This window comes from Oryzias melastigma, linkage group LG22 (assembly GCF_002922805.2).
Source record: "Oryzias melastigma strain HK-1 linkage group LG22, ASM292280v2, whole genome shotgun sequence".
NCBI lineage: Eukaryota > Metazoa > Chordata > Actinopteri > Beloniformes > Adrianichthyidae > Oryzias > Oryzias melastigma.
The window spans coordinates 7,716,095-7,732,905 of record NC_050533.1 but is presented as its reverse complement, the minus strand read 5'-3'; the positions used below and the strand labels follow the sequence as shown (position 1 = coordinate 7,732,905).

Genomic DNA, 16,811 nt, shown 5'->3' with positions numbered 1-16,811 from the left:
GACATATTTGAATGCTTTGCTGAGCTTTTCCCAGAATTCCTTCCTTCATCTGGAAGACGTTTCGCTGCTCATCTGAGCGTCTGCTTCCGTCCCAAACGCCGATGGGAGTTCAGGTTATTTCAGGACTCCTCCATGAAGCTTTAAACTCCAGCTGCCCTAAAGAGGAGAATCCAGGGAAAACATGACCTGAATGACGGAATCCCCACAGGCACACCACCTGCTCCTCTATTCTAATAGGATGTGTACTTCTATATTAAGCAGTACGTCAGTAAACAATAAGTATGTTGATTGATTTGGGTTTTTTTTTCTTTTTTTGCAGGTTGAAAAAGTTCTTGAAGAACTTCCTGTGGGTTCTGCAGGAAAACCCGTCCTGAAGAAGCTGCTCAGGAGTGATCAGTGGGTATGTATCCTGATGTTCTCCCGGCAGTAACTTTCTTTACATGGAGTTAGCTTAAAGCAGACCGCGGAGCCACAAATTGTGACTCGCTGTTCGAAGAAAATCAAAAGGCTTTCATTTTAGAATAAAAGGACACATTAAACTAGACAAAACAGTCAAACTTGAGTCAACTCATGCATATCATTCTGGGACGCTGCTGACTACAATACCCATAATACAACATTTTTGACAGATTTTGGTGTGCGGCAGAAAATCACTTGAAGACCAATAAGAACCACCAGAATTCATGCATTTTAAGGTGGATTTCCCTTTTCTGAAAAAGTACTTTAAGTGTGCTTTGTGGTCTAAAAAAAGGCGTTAATGGTCGCTTAGTTAATTTGAATTTAAACATTTTTCTAGGCTGAGATTCAAAACAAATTGTGACTAACATTACTGCTGCTTAGAGAATATCAGATATAGTACAAGATGTATTTTATTTTGAAAGGAAATCATGTCTGAAGTTATATTTGTGTTTTATTTATGCCAAAAAAAACTTCAGTTTATTTATATTTATTATAATAGTAACAATAAAAGAAAAACAAGACCCTGTTTTGTATTTATAAGACTTCGTGGCTCCTATTGGGTTATTAACTGTAAGAAATGTTGAAGGTTGCAGACTTCTGGCTTAGAGACTTATAAATGTAATATGTCTGTTGAAACATGTTCAGAATAAACAAATATCCAGACATTTTCAAATGCATTTAAACATAGTTTTTGTAAATATATATGTTTACAGTCGAAACTCTTTATTTGTCTCTGCAGGAAAAGCTCCAAAACATCAACGAGGTTCTGTCGTCGGAGTACGAGAGTCGCCGCAGGATGTTGATCAAGCGTCTGGACGTCACCGTTCAGTCGTTCGGCTGGTCGGACAGAGCTAAGGCACGTTCACTGGTATAAGGATTGATTTGTGGCTCATTCTGTTACATAAAGAAATGCTGTGATGCACCAGGTAAAGGTGGACAGCATGGCGAGCGCCTACCAGCCTAAGAGACACACTCTGAGGCCCGAGTCCTCCGTGGACATGGCCGACCTGCTGGCGGCCAGAGAGGATCTCTGCAACGTGGTGAAGACCAGCAGCGGCTCCAGCAGGAGGAAGACTTCCTGTGCGGTCAACAAGGTAAACACTAAATACTTTCATTTAAGTTGGGTCAATGATAATCTGTGACTTTAACAACAGGTTCTAATGGGAAGAGTGCCTGACCGAGGAGGACGACCTGCCGAGATAACGCCACCACCACCGGAGATGCCGCCCTGGCAGAAAAGACAAGATGGAGGACGGGGGGGAGGGTGGGGCCAAGGAGGACGGGGAGGCGGATGGGGAGGCGGTTGGAGAGGAGGACACGGCGGACATGGAGGTTATGGAGGACACGGCGGGAAGAGGGGACGATACCAGTATTAGCATCAGTGTTTTTTACAGCAAAACTGACAAAGTTTTAAACACAAAAAGCAATTTTACCTCACAAAGTGTTCAAGCAGGAAGTAGACTAGGATACGAGGAGTCGAGGGTTCGATTCCCTGGAGAGAAATAACAGTTGCCAGCATGTAATGTGGGTTCTACAGCAATACCCTTCACGCTACTGCCTAACCATGACTCTTCCTCATTTTTTAGTTACTTTAGTCATTTAAAAGTGGACTAATGAAAACTTATCTTTCATTTTTTAAAATGATTTTATAAATCCTGCATTTTTTTTTTTTTGGTTTTCTTCAACTAAACCAACAATTTAAGTGATGGTGAGTAATTTATAGCTTCTCTGAAACCTGGATTATAGAAAAAAAAAACACATTTTAAGCTTTTAATTTAAATGTAATGTTATTTTTAAATATAAAAAAATGACTGCATTGAATTGAAACAGTCTCCTTTTACAAACACTAAAAAAATGTTTCATTTTTGCTTTTAAAATAAAAAGAAATGTGATTATAAGGTGGATGTAATGACAAACATGTACCACAAGGGGGCGTACAAGTACAAAAGAAGCAACATTTCTCCAAATGTTTATTCATGGCCTATCATTTTCTTCTTTAATAAGAAGTAACATGTTTTTTTATTACAGTTTATACAGTAACCAATAGTTATTAAAGCAGAATTTTACAAAGTTTACATTATAAACAGCATTCCTGTACATACAATTTAAAAACAAAAGCTTTTTTTTTCTCCTGTTTCCACAAATCTTTTATAAAATTGATGCAAAAAAAAGAAAAAGTTCATGAAAAATCTGCCAGAAAACATTTGGATGAAAAGAAATCAGAATTAAATTACCGGTTTAGGAGACGATAGTGTTTGTAAACATAGTTTTTGTGCAGATTTTGTTCTTTTTATTCCTATTTACAGCTGTGGTAAATAAATCCAGACGTTAAAAGCGTTCATTAATACCATGGACAGCGTTTAAGAGTAAAAATCTGCTCAAAGCAGCACGCGGCTATTTCTGCAGCTGCTCCCTCATAAATCGACTGAGTTAACGCCACACTTTTTTAGCTCTGCAATTGTTCCTTTAAATAAAGTTTTCCTTCGTACTCTGCCCACATCCAGAAAGCCGTAAAATAATAGCTTTAAAAGTTTGAACGCTCAGATAAAGCTTTCCAGTTAAGAGTCAAAATGTGCAACACATCACTCCATCACAGTCCCATCAGTGCAGGGTGGAGCTCCAACAGTCCATCCTTCAGCAAATCTTTGTGCTTCAAATAAACTGTTTTTAATGTAAACTGACTTTTTTTTAAAAAGAGAAAAGCAAATCTAATATTAGTAAATATAGAGTCATATCCAGAAGTTTGTGTTTTGTTCTTGACATTATGATACATTTCTTTGATGTACTTCTTATTTTTAAAGTCATTCAACTTTAAAAAGTGACCAAAATCTGAAAAAAAAAAACAAAAGTAATCAGCCGTTTTCAGTAGACGTATATATTTTAAGGATTTGCTCAATATTCTATGAAAGTGCTGGTTTGTATGTATAACACTGTTTAGAAGCGGATCACAGTTTCTTCATGTGCCGTTTATCCTTCATGTTTCCAAACGTCCTTCAAAGTAAGTTAATACTTGGCCAAAAATAGATTAAAAAAAAAAAAAAAAAAAGAAGTTTGGCTTCAGCATCTTGTGTGGATCCCGGATCAGATGAGCCTGGAGTTCCGGAGGTACTGGATGAGGACTTTGTAAATGAAGGTGTACTGCGACAGAGTCTGAACCATCAGCATCCTCTGAGCCCGCAGCGCCATCAGAACCTTTGGAACGTCCAGCGTCTGAAAGGGAGAGGCCGTGTTAACGGACAGCACTGACGTGACGGGGAAGAGCGAGATGCCGTTGTTACCTCGTTGTGCTCCAGACAGGCGATCATGATCTCAGACAGGATGACCACTCCACTTCGACCCACTCCGGCGCTGCAGTGGACCAGCACAGGCGGGATGGTCTGCTTTGGGTCACTGATGCTGTTCGTGTGTCTCCTGACAGACTGGATTTCCTCCAGATATGCTGGGAAGAGACGTGGAATAAACATTAGGACCTTCAGAATAATCCGTGGAGTGAGGATGTGACAGAGACTCACTGAGGAAGCCTTTGAAGTCCTCTGGACAGCCGTGGTCGGGCCAGTCCGTGTACTGCAGGTGCCACACCGTCCTCTCCTGTCCGGTCAGGAGGTGTTTGATCTTCAGCCCCGTGGTGGCGTAGCAGCCAGACTCCGTGCGGAAGCGAGTGGTGATCTTCAAGCGACCGAACGTCAGCGTGGTGTGCCGCGAGCCGATCCGGGGCCAGTATCGAAAGCTCTTCTCTCGCCCGCTCTCCTGCAGGCAAGAACAGACGTGAGGCACCAAAAAGAACGAGAACATCTCCAATAAAAGAAAGAAATGAGCCCACCTCTTCAGCGGTAACCATGGCGATGATGGAGATGCCCTGTTCCCACACCATCTGCCAGAAGTCGGGACACGTGTTGGACAGCGGACCCTGAGCGGCGATGTAATTCCAGTCCTGTCCACCGACCGTCACCTGACAACGCCGACATTTTTATTTTTTATTTTTTCCTGAAATCGTCTCATGAAGAAACGTTTGAGTAAACTCACTCTGATGTGTGACGCGTTGATGTAACCCGTGTTGTTCTCTTTAGTGGGAACCAGCTCCACGCGAGTGTCGTCGTACGGCAGAACGTCCTGAAAACGGTTCTTGTCGCCGTTTTCCGGCAGCAGAGCGATGGTCCACTCGCCTCCCGGCCGACGCTTGGGGATGTTCTCGAACTCGCGCAGGAGCTCGCCGCGCTCCATGTGCTGCTCCAGCAGTTTACACTGAAAACAGGGACGAAAAAAAGTCACTCAAAAAAAAAATTATGTCTGCGTTATTCCAAGCAATTTCTGCTATAAAAACAAAGAGAAAAGGCAATCAAAATCTGACATATTTAGGATATTAATTTATAAAGTGATTAGATAATTAACATTTCACCTTTTTTTGTGGTTCAGAAACGTCTCCCTTCTGCACTGCAAAGACCAGCAGCCAAAGATGCTGACAGTGCATTGAAAACAGATCCAGCCGGTAACACAGTTTACAAAAGGTCAAACCTTTCTAAATGTTCCACTGTAAAGGGAGTGGACGTAAATTCATAAACTTTGAGGGTTTCTCTAGTTTTTACCTGATGAAAATAGTTTTCTCCACTTCAAAAAAGTCCTTTTTTCCGTAGAAAAGGGAGATTTAATGAAAGATAAATACATAACTTTTCTTGCTTGTTTCTATGCTCAAAAATGTTCAGTAATAAACATAAAACTATATTTTTTCATGCATTTTAACACATTAAAAATTGGTTTTTATCCGAAGAAAATTGTTTTCTCCACACAAAAACAGTCAATTTTTTCAGTGTTAAAGGAACATTTAATGAATATAAACACGTTTAGTTTTAAAATGTTTTCTGACTTTTCAAAATAAAAGGCTTCAATGCTCAAAAAAACGTTCAGTAACAAATCTAAAACTACATTTGTTTATGCAGTTTCAACTTTAAAAAACACAAACAAAAATGTTCTAAATGTGTCTGACATTTAATGAAATAACTTGTCTGCAGTTTGGGTTGAGTTTTATGGAGCATCATTCCTCTTATCAGTGTGGATAAGGAAGCAGAGTTTCTCAGGTGTTTGGTCTGCTGACCCCGACATGGAAACTGAAACAATGACTCTCTTTATTATTACAGAAAACAGAGGAGAGAAAAAATGTTTCCAGAATGTCTTGAAATGTTTTTGGCCTCAGAAAGTCTCACTCCCTCAAATTGCTTCATCTTTTAGTGTTAGAAGTATCTAATCAATGAAAAAAATGTATAACTAAGTAGTAGTTATAAAAGGTGATGCAATAGCAGCATATGAATAAATGTAAACATTAGTTCATGCTTTAATTATGCAACACTAATTCAGTGACATTCCATGAAAAAAAATCCCCAAATTTCAAATTTTTGTCACATTTTTTTGCCTTTAACAGGTTTCAACTATGAAGTATGCGGTGGGAGTATGATGCTCTGGGCTGCTTTATTGTAAGAGAATCCAACAAAAAGGTCAGCGACAAAATAAACTCCAATATGAACAAACCTGCTTTAAACTGCTGCCACTCTATTTTTCAAATGAAGTAAACAAAAGAGAGTCGCAGTTTACTGTAAACTACTCGGCGGTGTTGCTATTTTAGATTTTAAAGAAATATTTAAAAGTACCAAACAACCTCAATGATCTGAAAGTATTTTTAAAGCTGGTTTAGCATTTTTAAGTGATTTCCTTGAGCTGGAAACATCTCGATTCACAAAGCAGCTTCAGTTTGCCACCTCCACCACTACAGACCACAACACTTTCACCAATTCCAAACTCCCTCCTTACCCTCTCATCGTTAGACGCTCGCTCGGGGTCATCCTTGGCCTCCTCGTACACCGGCTGCCGTGACACCGACAGCCCGTTCAGGTGTGCCATCTTCAGGGGGCCCATGTTCCTGACCTCTGACCTCAGTCCTTTCTTCATACCCTGGGCAGACGGGGAGAGCGGAGGCAGAAGAAGGTGAGCGTGAATTTCATTTGGAGGAGAGAGAGAGAAAGAAGGAAAGACAAAAGGGGGCGGAGCCCTGCGGCCTGACGGGGCGGCTCCAGGAAAAAATGCCACCCGTCTGGTCCGTCCAGCTGCTACACCTACATAACCCGGTTAGTCGGAGAGATGTTTTTATAATTAATACCTGAAAAGGAAAATGTAAGCTGGCAAAAAAATTCTACTTTATTTCAGATAACAAAAACAGCGCAGAAGATTTATTAAAAAAAAAGAACAGCTAAATCTTTGAATAAATCTTTGATTTACTGTCATTTTTTCCATTGTAAACACGATCAACGTCATTCAAGTGGATTTTAAAGGAGAAAAGCGGCGTGAGCCGCTTTTCTCCTTTAAAATCCACTTGAATGACGTTAAAAAATTACAGTATGTTAAAGATTTTGCAATATGCAATAAATATAAAAAAATAACAAATAAATATTGTCCCTGATTTCTATTTTATTAACCTTTATGGACTATTTAACAATTGCATAGATATTTTGGTGACTGTAGCTATAGCATCTTCAGAATTCAAACATTTTTGATCAACCATGACTTAAATCTCCATTTAAAATTTGTAAAAAATTATGACTTTCTTTTAAAATCATTGTTGTAGCCTGAAAATGATGATGACTATTCATGACGAGCTTTGGACTTTGTAGACGGTCCCTTGGCAGCTGTCTCACTGCTATTTCTGTCAGCAGCATAAAGAGAAACATTCTAATAAAGAGAAACAAAGACTTAATCTTTTGTTCATTTGAAATGCCTTTGTAGGTCAGTGTTTGAGTCGCAAAAAAACCCAATAGAGACACTTTCTCTCAGAGTAAAACGTATAATAGTTCTTGATCCTGGAGGTTAGGGGTGTAACGGATCACAGATAATCCGTGGTAAGTACGGTTCGGCCCACACGTGTACTTTTCTCAAACTGGAGGATGCGGACGCCGATATCAGATTAATTTATTTTGAAGAGATGAATAAAAACATCGGTAAACGTCTCCTTGTCTGGTTTCCCAGAGAGGAGCCGCTGGTCATGCAACCGGGAAACGTTTTTTTGTGATCCGTTACACCCCTACTGGAAGTCCAAATCTGTGATTTTTTTCTTCTCAAACTAGAGCCGTATTTGACTGGTTCTACTGCAATAAAATGACTTGATTTGTTCATGATATGCAGACTTCTAGTAGAGTATTTATCTGCAACAATAAGTGCTTTTCAGAATAAGAAATCAATATATATTTTTAATCCCTGATCAGGATGTAACTATGTGATTTCCAATCCCGTCATCAGATCGGGATATCCCTAATAAGTTTAAAAAGAAAAAAAACTTTAGAAGTTCCAAACTCAAACGGTTTCAGGCCGTATCAGATTCTGGAGCAGCACTCACCGGAGGAGGAAGACCCTCCACGGCGCTCTTCCCTGAGGGAACGTCAGACACCGGCCTCTTCTTCAGCTCTTTCTTTGGCTTGATCTTGGCCTCGCTCAGATTTCCCTCCGACACCGAGGGCATGATCCTGGGCTGCCTCGGCTCTGGCAGGAGGTAAAGAGGCTCGCTTTCTTGTATGCGGGGGTGAACTTTGTAGGTCATGGAACTGGTCACGGAAGGGTCCAGCGCTGAGCCGATGGGATAGGCAGGAGGAGGCTCTATGGGGGTTTGTTGCTGCGGCGGCAGGTTGTGGCGCGGCTGCTCGGGAACGATGGCTGCAATGGCCTCCTCTGAAAGCGGAGTGTGGCGCCCGCCATCGTCCTCAAACTCCTCCTCTTCTCCACTGCTGTGAACCAGCATGGTGGCATCAGAGAGGGACTTCTTGTGTCCGTACCGCACCTCCGGTTTAACGTCTCCCCTCTCCTCGGTGTTCGAATGCTCCAGGAACACGTTGAGCTGCGAGCCCTGAGAGCGACCGCCATGTGGCGCCAGAGGAGGAGGAGGCGTGTTCGTCTCTGCGGCTGAGGAGGACAACGTCCGCTCTTTGAACCTCACGCCCTCGAGGCTCTGAGCCAAACCAGCGATCTCGATGGAGTTGCGCTTGTGGCCGTGGTACGGCTGCCTGTGGGGGGGCCCGCTGTACAGAGGCTCGGAGACCTCCTGCAGCGAATGAGCGACGGGCAGGCTGTCCTCTTGGAAGGTCTGGACTGAGTGGTGCACGCGCCTGGTGATGATCAAGTCGGGGTTGCTGCTGCTGACGTACAGATGGCGAGACAGATCGGGCGTGCTGTTGGCAGGTCGAGGGTAGGGGTACGGGTAAGGGGGCGGCGGCCGGTACACTTGTGTCCTCATGATGTTGGGAGCAGGATACTCCTGCGCCTGCTGCAGCTGCACGTTTGTGAGTTCTGGGACGCTGACGGCCCCCACGACGGGCCTGCGCTCCGGAGGGTAGGGGTACGGGGAGGGGCTGTGGAAGCTAGAGCCCAGGTGAAACGGGTGGTGGTGCTGCTGGGACATTTCCCCGTGCTCACCCCGGATCTCTGGCTGGCTGTAGACCAGAGGGTCTGGTCTGCTGTAGGCGTAGGAGTTCCCGATGTTCAGGTTCCTCATGGAGTGGCTCTGTCGATGCTCCTGGGACAGCAGCATCCCGCCGCCAGCGCCTCGGTTCTTCTGACGCATCACGGTCTCGTAGTCCGGAGTGGCGCGGTACGAAGGCGGGATGAGAGCGCTGTGGCGGTGGGAGGGAACGTAGTCGGGTCTGGTGATGTCGCTGGTGATGGAGGGGTTGGAGGACATGGGCGAGGGCTGCAGGTAGTGCTGGGGGTTGGTCAGCGAGCTGGTGCTGTGGGCGCTGTACACGCTGCCGTTACGCAAGCGCCCTCCGCTGCCGTACTCGAGGGGCGAGCGGTCCAGGCTGGTCTGGGAGTGGTAGTAGAAACCGTTCTGAGCGTTGAGGTACAGGTTATCTGGAAGAGGCGAGAGCATGTCAGCAACTACCTTTAATGCCCCAAAGATCCTGCTTGGAGCCCCGTAATTTCAGCCGTAACCATGGTGACCACTTACCCTGTGATGATGAGTAAGGCTCCGTAAAATGACCGTTGTAGTGCATTTGTGGGGGGGCCATCATGAAGGCCTGAGGCTTGGACTGAGAGTACAAAGAAGAGCGATTCAGTCGACGTTCACATGATTCAAAAATTATGCAAGAATGATGACTTAATTTCCTATGAATGAACAATTCATCACAGTTAAAAAATGTTTTAAAAAAAATCTGGATTTATATGAACATAAATCCATAGCGTGTTTATGTAGGGAACTGTGTGAGCACGCATTTGGACATTACCAGAGATATTCTGGTGGAGGATCTCCGTCTGACTGTGTTTACAGCTGTTGGCTGAGTTTGGCTGAAAGTCAGAATAAATAAATCAGGTAAATGACAGTTGATAACATTACAACTTCTAAGAATTTGTACAAAAAAGTGGATTTTTATAAAAAAGTTTTTACAGAAATTTCACATTTTAGGAACAAATGAAGATAAAAAAGGAAATGCTCTCCTTTTATAAACATATTGTGAATTATAGATCAATATTTATCTCAATGTACATTCAGTTCCTAGCGGATGTTAAAATTTTATACAGCACAGTGTTCCCTCATTTATCGTGGAAATGCGTTACATAAATAACCTGCAATAGGTGAACTCTCGAAGTAAGATTAGATGTTTTTAATGCAATAAAACCCCTCACTACACACATCTTCTCACTTTTCTCTTGTATTTAAACTCTCAAAGTTCAAATCTTCATACAATTTCTGATGGCAGTTGTAGATTGGTGTAACTTGACAAGATAATTGCATTTTATACAGCAATGGTCCCCGACACTTTTCAGACTGTGGACAAATCCAAACGGGGCATTTATAATAGTTGGCATTTTTAAGCGTCCAGTTTCTGTATCTATTTTCAAAATAAAATATACTAAATAAAACTTTGTAAAAAATAAAAATAAAAATAAATAAATAAATAAATATCAGATTTATTTATTTATTTAGAGATTATGAAGATTCAATAAAACAAAGTTGTTGATTTATAGAAGTTGTTTCTGATTTGAAAAACTTCCTTAAAGGAAAATTTACATGATTTTTTTTTTGCCTTTTTAACTCTCAATCCAGGATTTAATTATCTTTCAGGGCAAAAAGATTGATCATATTTTGTCTTTACATAAATCCTCATAGATTGGGTATTTTTTTCAACATAAAGGAACATTTTCTGCGCTCAAGTTTCTGAACCTAATTCTCTCTTACTGTAGGAAAATTCTCAAATGTCCCTTTTATCAATTTCCACAAATCAGCAACTTTAGTTGAATGAATCTTCATGCCCCTTTTCTCCTTCAAAAGTTACTGGAACGACATTGATTGTGTTAACGATTAAAAAATTACAATATGTTAAAGATTTGTGTTTAAGTGTCTCCAGCTACGCTTAAACACACACAAAAAGCAAAAAAAAAAAGCAAGACCGCGAGGGAACACTGTACATGTATGGAAGCATCCTCCCAAATGAAGAGGTGATGAAGGTGGTGGCTAACGTGTGGCTCACCCCTTGTTAGAAAGCAGAGAGGTACGAGAGAGTATTGGAAAATGAGGAAAGGACAAAGTAAGAAGGGACTTCTGGGAGCCCTCAGAAGTTTGGGTTTCGCACTCCTCTCTAAAGAGAGAGGAGGACAGACGTGAAGTAACATCAGCAGACAGGAAGTGGGCTGGACTTTTGACCAAAACACTCACAGGCTGCTCTTGTTGATCTTATAGAACTTCAATCGGGCCAAACACAGCCGGCACACATATTTGGACGTCTCCATGTCCTCCTATGAATAAAAAGAAAGAAAATACTTCCTTGTGTTTCATTAAAATACAACTTTTTTCTATAGTAATATGTAGAATAGACACTTACTGTCTGGAACTGAACACTTTCTTCTCTGTTGGCCAGCTCCAGGGCAAAAAAGGACCTATTGTGACTCATGTTGTTAATTTCATGCCACCTACACAGCCAATTAACACAGAACCACAAAAAGGGAGGGAGGGAAAATACAAGAACATTATTCCCATCACCGCAGAAGCCTGGAGCGTTTTCAGTCTGATCAGGAACCTGCTCTTTCCATAAAAATATGAGCAGACTTGATAGATATCTAGAAATCAGTGTGTGGAGACAAAAAAACAACAACTCTGAAGCGTTATTTACATTCCTGCTTGACGGGTAAATGAGGCGCCCACAATTTCTACTCCCACCTTGACTCATTTTGCCTTCAGCCAGCTCCAATTCAGGACTGAAAATGGAGACGGCACATTCTAGGAATAGTTCTGGGCTACAAAACTCAAACTTTCCTCGCAGATTTCTTTAATTACAGCAGCCTCAGTGTCAGGAGTCAGAAAAGGTTTTAAAGCATCCAGACGTACCTGTATAACAGAGGCGGTCGAGCGCTTTTATACTTGACGAAGATGCCATCAAGGCAGGAACCCAGAGTAACATCTGTGCCTGTGTTATCCTGCTCCAACAGAAACGAAATGTTAGCAAAATGTATATTTTATTCCTTTAGCCCGCTCCAACTGAGTTCTTCAGATTTACCTTTGCAGGGTAGCTCTCTTGGCCATATCCTTCCATTTTCTCAACCTCCTGCATGTACAACATTTCTGCATCTGGAGCCGGTAAACCTCTGAGGCAGACAGAAGGAGAAACAATCACTTCAGTTATTTAAAAAAATAATAAATCCATTTTATTCCTTTATCAGGTGTTTTTTTGTGCATTACAGTAAAAGGAGAAGTCTTCAAAGTGGCTCCTCTGCCCTCAATTTAAGAGTTTCTGCTGAACCAGTTAGTCCAACTTTAAACTTTGCAAGGGTTTGTCTTCCTCAGACTATGTATGGAAGCCTCTTACAAATGATCTTCATTTTGTTTTCTAAATACTTTATTATTATTATTATTATAATAAATACTTAATTTTTCAAACATTATTTTTTTTTTGTTTCAGATTTACACAAATCTCTGATCAAATCCATTTAACAATGGTTGTGAAATCACTTGTACACATTACTAAAACAAAGTACAAATATTGATTGAATGTTGTTCTAATACATAAATAATAAAGCACTCACAAACTGATAATATTAAAGGACTAAAAAGGTAGATAAAATAAGAGAAAAGAAAAAATGTTTATATTTAAGTTAACAAGTAATTATAAAAAAGAAGCAAAAATTTCCTTTAAACATGTTGTATATTAATTACTATTAAAAATTGCAAAAACTTTCTGTTAACTATTTTTATTTTACAATTTAGCCATCAATGTAAATGTGTTTATATTTTCAAAAATATTTTATGTATACACTCGCTAATAACTATAGTCAGTCATTCAAATGAGTCTCTTTTTGACAGACTTTAAAGATAAACATGTTTGAATGGGAGATGGGCAGAAACTGTAGCTTATTGAAGCCTACTAATTCAATTCATACGGGAAAAAAACACGACATTTTAATAAATATTATCTGTATGAATATTTATCAATAGTCATGTCATTTTCACATTATAATAAATAAATACCCCAGCATTTTTCACATGAGGCTCAGACATCACAACAAAAAATGTTTTATGTAAAGACCGAAAATCATTTCTTTCTATTTATTTATGCATTGAAAACATTTTTAAAATTGTTTTATCTCCGAGTGTAATTCATTCTATAGTTACCGTTACGCAGAATATTTTTTTAATGTTTTCCTAAGTTGTACTGAATTATGAAAGCTAAAAACGGCCTGACCCACTTTTAAAAATAGTTTTCTCACAATAATGAGATCAACTATCTCGTTATCACGAGAAAATGTAAAAATTGAGCAAACCGTTTATGGCTTCCATACTGAATAACTATCAAAATACAAAAGAAGTACGTTTGTTGTTATTTTTCCTTCTAATTTTTGGTTTCTGCCTCACCGGAAAGACTGATAAAAAAGGGCCACTTTCTGGGTGGCCTCCTCCAGCACTCGATCATCCTGAATCCAGTCCTGCAGAGAGAAGAGTCAGTTTGTTTTAGAAAAAGAAAAAAAAAATAAATAAAAAAAATAAAAAAAAAAAAAGGATCCAATACTCAGAAATCATGATGAAAAAACTGAACTTGATTCTTACAATAGGGAAGAGTGCAAACTTCTGAAGGAACTCCTGGGAATCATATTGATTAAAATCTCCAAAGTCGGCTGTGGATACAAAGACGAGATGGAGGTAAGAGGAGCTCCGACGCCTGCACCTCTGCATTTAGAACAAAGCTGAACAGCCAGAATGATGTCATGTCTTTCAGAGAGCAGCAGGCTGCGATGACACGATGGACTTATTTAAGGAGGACAGATCGGTTTATTATTGCTTCAGACAACATGGACATCTGAGTCTGTAATCGCTTCCAGGAGCCGTTGGGCAGCATTCACAGCTGTGGGAAGTATTCTTGGCAGGAGAGCGGGTTTGACAGCTGCAAATGACCCTCACGTTTGGCAAGAAGAAGAGAAAAAAACAACTGAACTTTCCATCAAATTAGGTTAAGAACAATAATTAAATAAGTATGTTTTATTAAGCTATTATTGAAAAAAATGACCTCAGTGGTAAAGTAGCTAGCACTGCCTAACATTTATAATACTTCTGAGTTTTTTGTTTTTTTTTTCATTTTGTTACACTTGCATGTTTTTATTAAAGTATCGCCAATAAATTCCAGAATTTATTTGATTCACCAGAGCCTAGATCGATTCATTTCTATTTATTTACCCATTATTTTGATCAATTCAGTTCAATTTAATTTAATTCAATGTTGAAGATATTCGTATTAATCTGACACAATGTAAAATTTACTAGTGAAATACTGAGTTGTTGATAACATAGTCTGATAGGGTTTATTAAACAGAATCTCCAACAATTGTTCTGCTTCTCCTGGAGGGCGTCTCAGTTTGGCCACTAGGTGGCGACTGCGCTATAGCGTTACACATTATTCCAGAACAAGAAGAAAGTATGAGTGGAAAATGATGTTTTAGACCTCAAATGACTTTAAAAAAATATTTCCTTAAAAGAGTTTGTAAAATTCCTGCCTGTGGGTTTATAAAGAAAGTCCAATGAGGCTGAATTAAAAAAAACTGATGGAAAAAGATGAATGTTCAGTTTAAGCAAATCCCTGGATCGCAGTTGCTGATAAGTTCATCCAGTCATGCATGGGGCAAATACTTTTTTCTCCTTTACTTTTCACTCAAAAATAATTTCCAAACTGCCATAATATAAACATATCTTACCTTGCACTGCCAGACTAGCCAAACGTATAGCTTGATCTAGCGAACAGGAGATCCTCCCCTCCAGGATATCCTTCTTCACCTGTAGATAATACTGATACCTGCAGGAAGGACGACGGTGTCGTGTTATGAGCAAAAAATGTATTTTAGATTCAAATGATTCCTTTACTGAAGGAAAACTGTGGAACGTCTTAGCACATTCAATCAGCTTCAGTAACAACTATTCAAGCCGCTGATTTGACTGAAAGCTTTTCTCTTAACTTTTTTCTTTAATTGTCACCATTAAACTCATTTCCAGTGGTTTGTTGGGCCGTTTCGTGTCAATAATCACCTTGTGATTTCCTGTTGCAGTTGGGTGACGGTGGGAACGTAAAACACGACTCCAAAGTAAACAGTGGGTTCCAGCCCATACTTGTCCAGCTGCTTTTTCAGCGCCTTATCCAGGTCAATCCATCTCTGCTGGTTCTGCTTATTGAAGTACCACAGACTGAAGTACGTTATCTACAACACAAGATGATGCACGAGGGACTTTATAACTCTATGATCAGAACAACATTTAAAGCACAGGTTGTTCACATTTACTATGAATGCACAAGTACACAATGAAAGAAAATGTACTTTGTACAAGTATAAAAGATTTGCCAACCAGACAATAATGACTGACGTGAAACAGAAAACTGCATCCTCCTTCCTAAATCAACTATAAAATAAAACTCAGTAAAGCACAGACATATCATTTAACAGATATGTTACTAGATTTGAAGTTGATATTTTTTACCATATAAAACAAACAAGGAAAGCCATTTTAAATTAGTACAAATTAGAGCAAATGTGGAAATTTGATTGACTTGAATGCTTGAGATTCAGAACTAATAAAATGAAGGCATAAACTTCACAACAGTCTCCATGGCTATTCCTTAAGTGTTTGAGTAGAATGTTTTACTTTGACTCTTCCTGCAAAGTGGATTTATCTGTTGATAACAAATAGAGAAATGTATTCTTGGAGCTCCTCAGTCTCTTAAAGTTTAACATTTTTCATAACTTGCACTTCAATCTGTTCAGTATTTCTTTATTGGCTTTAAAATTGCTTACTTTGTTACAATCGTAAACATTGCAACCAGCAGAAATACATGCATAAAAATATGCAACAATTTTTTAATTAGCTTTTTACAATAGGGCACAGAGAGCTGCAGAGCAGACGCTCTAAACTTTCTGCAAAGGGACCTACAATGATCCTCGATGACTAAATGTAAACTTAGAATGCAAACTAATATCAGGGTTTGGGGGAAAAACTGCTCATTTGGGTCAATCAGTAACCTGTGGTCTGAAAAGGTCAGAGATTGAACCAAAACGACAGAAATAGACTTTTCCAAGGAACTGACGAACATTTGTGGGCAGACAAACAGGTTTCTGCTCTTAATTATGTTAGTAATGGTTGGCCCTTTTTCTATTTTGGCAAACTGACTGCTGCGTTTATTTAACATGTTTTTTTGTAATTTAACTGAAAACTTTTGTTATATGTTAAGTTTTGGATTGTCTACAAATATTTTTTTTAAAGTAAAAAACAAAAAAAATATATGTTTTTACTTTGGTTTTAAAAAATTAATTATTGGACATCAAATTTACTTTAAAAAAAACGAAAAAAGGATTTCTATAGTTGGATTATTTATTTATTTTTTTGGGTCAAAAAAAGTTTCTCCCAGTTAGTTTTTTTTAATATCATGTTTTCATTTGATTGATAAAACTTTGACTTCTAGTTTTTTTTTTTTTTATTTTTTCCAACCAACCAAATAATAAATAAATAGAAAATTAATAATAATAAGTTGACATTTGATAAAGTCCCACTCCAATCATCTTTTGATCTACTTTAGAAGCATTTCCAGTGGTCTTTTAATTATGATTATACTGTTTTTAGCTAAAATAAAAAAAAATAAAAACATCGTAATTTTCTAGAACATAGTTTCTCCAGAGCAGCAGGAGTTCATTCCAAATTCAACTCTGACGACAAAAACACCACAAGAACATGTTAGAAATGCTAAAAACACTTTTAATCATAGTGGGTCTTTAAAGCAGGGGTCTCAAACTCAAATCAGCCGGGGGCCGCTGGAGGCGGAATCTAGTTGAGGCTGGGCCGCATCAGGATTTTCATA

At 39.4% G+C, this 16,811-nt stretch overlaps 2 protein-coding genes across 2 annotated transcripts in view; one reads left to right on the top strand and one right to left on the bottom strand.

The window, feature by feature from the left end:
- Positions 1 to 319: 319 nt before the first annotated feature.
- fam98b (family with sequence similarity 98 member B) lies at positions 320 to 3,193 on the top strand (the record flags this gene model as incomplete). Its single annotated transcript, XM_024268754.2, is given in 4 exon segments — positions 320 to 400; positions 1,199 to 1,315; positions 1,386 to 1,553; positions 1,614 to 3,193. Coding segments are annotated over 4 exon segments (588 nt in total), but the record flags the coding sequence as incomplete, so codon positions are not given.
- Positions 3,194 to 3,318: 125 nt separating this feature from the next.
- The window catches only part of ptpn21 (protein tyrosine phosphatase non-receptor type 21), a 17,701-nt gene continuing 4,208 nt past the window's right edge, over positions 3,319 to 16,811 (bottom strand). Inside the window, exons 3-19 of the mRNA XM_024268731.2 lie at positions 14,993 to 15,162; positions 14,665 to 14,762; positions 13,526 to 13,593; positions 13,334 to 13,404; positions 11,982 to 12,069; positions 11,813 to 11,901; positions 11,310 to 11,397; positions 11,144 to 11,223; positions 9,714 to 9,774; positions 9,437 to 9,518; positions 7,835 to 9,339; positions 6,259 to 6,399; positions 4,483 to 4,701; positions 4,280 to 4,408; positions 3,972 to 4,206; positions 3,738 to 3,898; positions 3,319 to 3,669 (exon numbers count right to left, since the gene is read on the bottom strand). Coding sequence (XP_024124499.1) covers positions 3,541 to 3,669; positions 3,738 to 3,898; positions 3,972 to 4,206; positions 4,280 to 4,408; positions 4,483 to 4,701; positions 6,259 to 6,399; positions 7,835 to 9,339; positions 9,437 to 9,518; positions 9,714 to 9,774; positions 11,144 to 11,223; positions 11,310 to 11,397; positions 11,813 to 11,901; positions 11,982 to 12,069; positions 13,334 to 13,404; positions 13,526 to 13,593; positions 14,665 to 14,762; positions 14,993 to 15,162 — 3,414 coding nt within the window. The 3' untranslated portion in view covers positions 3,319 to 3,540. The remainder of the gene's footprint in view (positions 3,670 to 3,737; positions 3,899 to 3,971; positions 4,207 to 4,279; positions 4,409 to 4,482; positions 4,702 to 6,258; positions 6,400 to 7,834; positions 9,340 to 9,436; positions 9,519 to 9,713; positions 9,775 to 11,143; positions 11,224 to 11,309; positions 11,398 to 11,812; positions 11,902 to 11,981; positions 12,070 to 13,333; positions 13,405 to 13,525; positions 13,594 to 14,664; positions 14,763 to 14,992; positions 15,163 to 16,811) is intronic.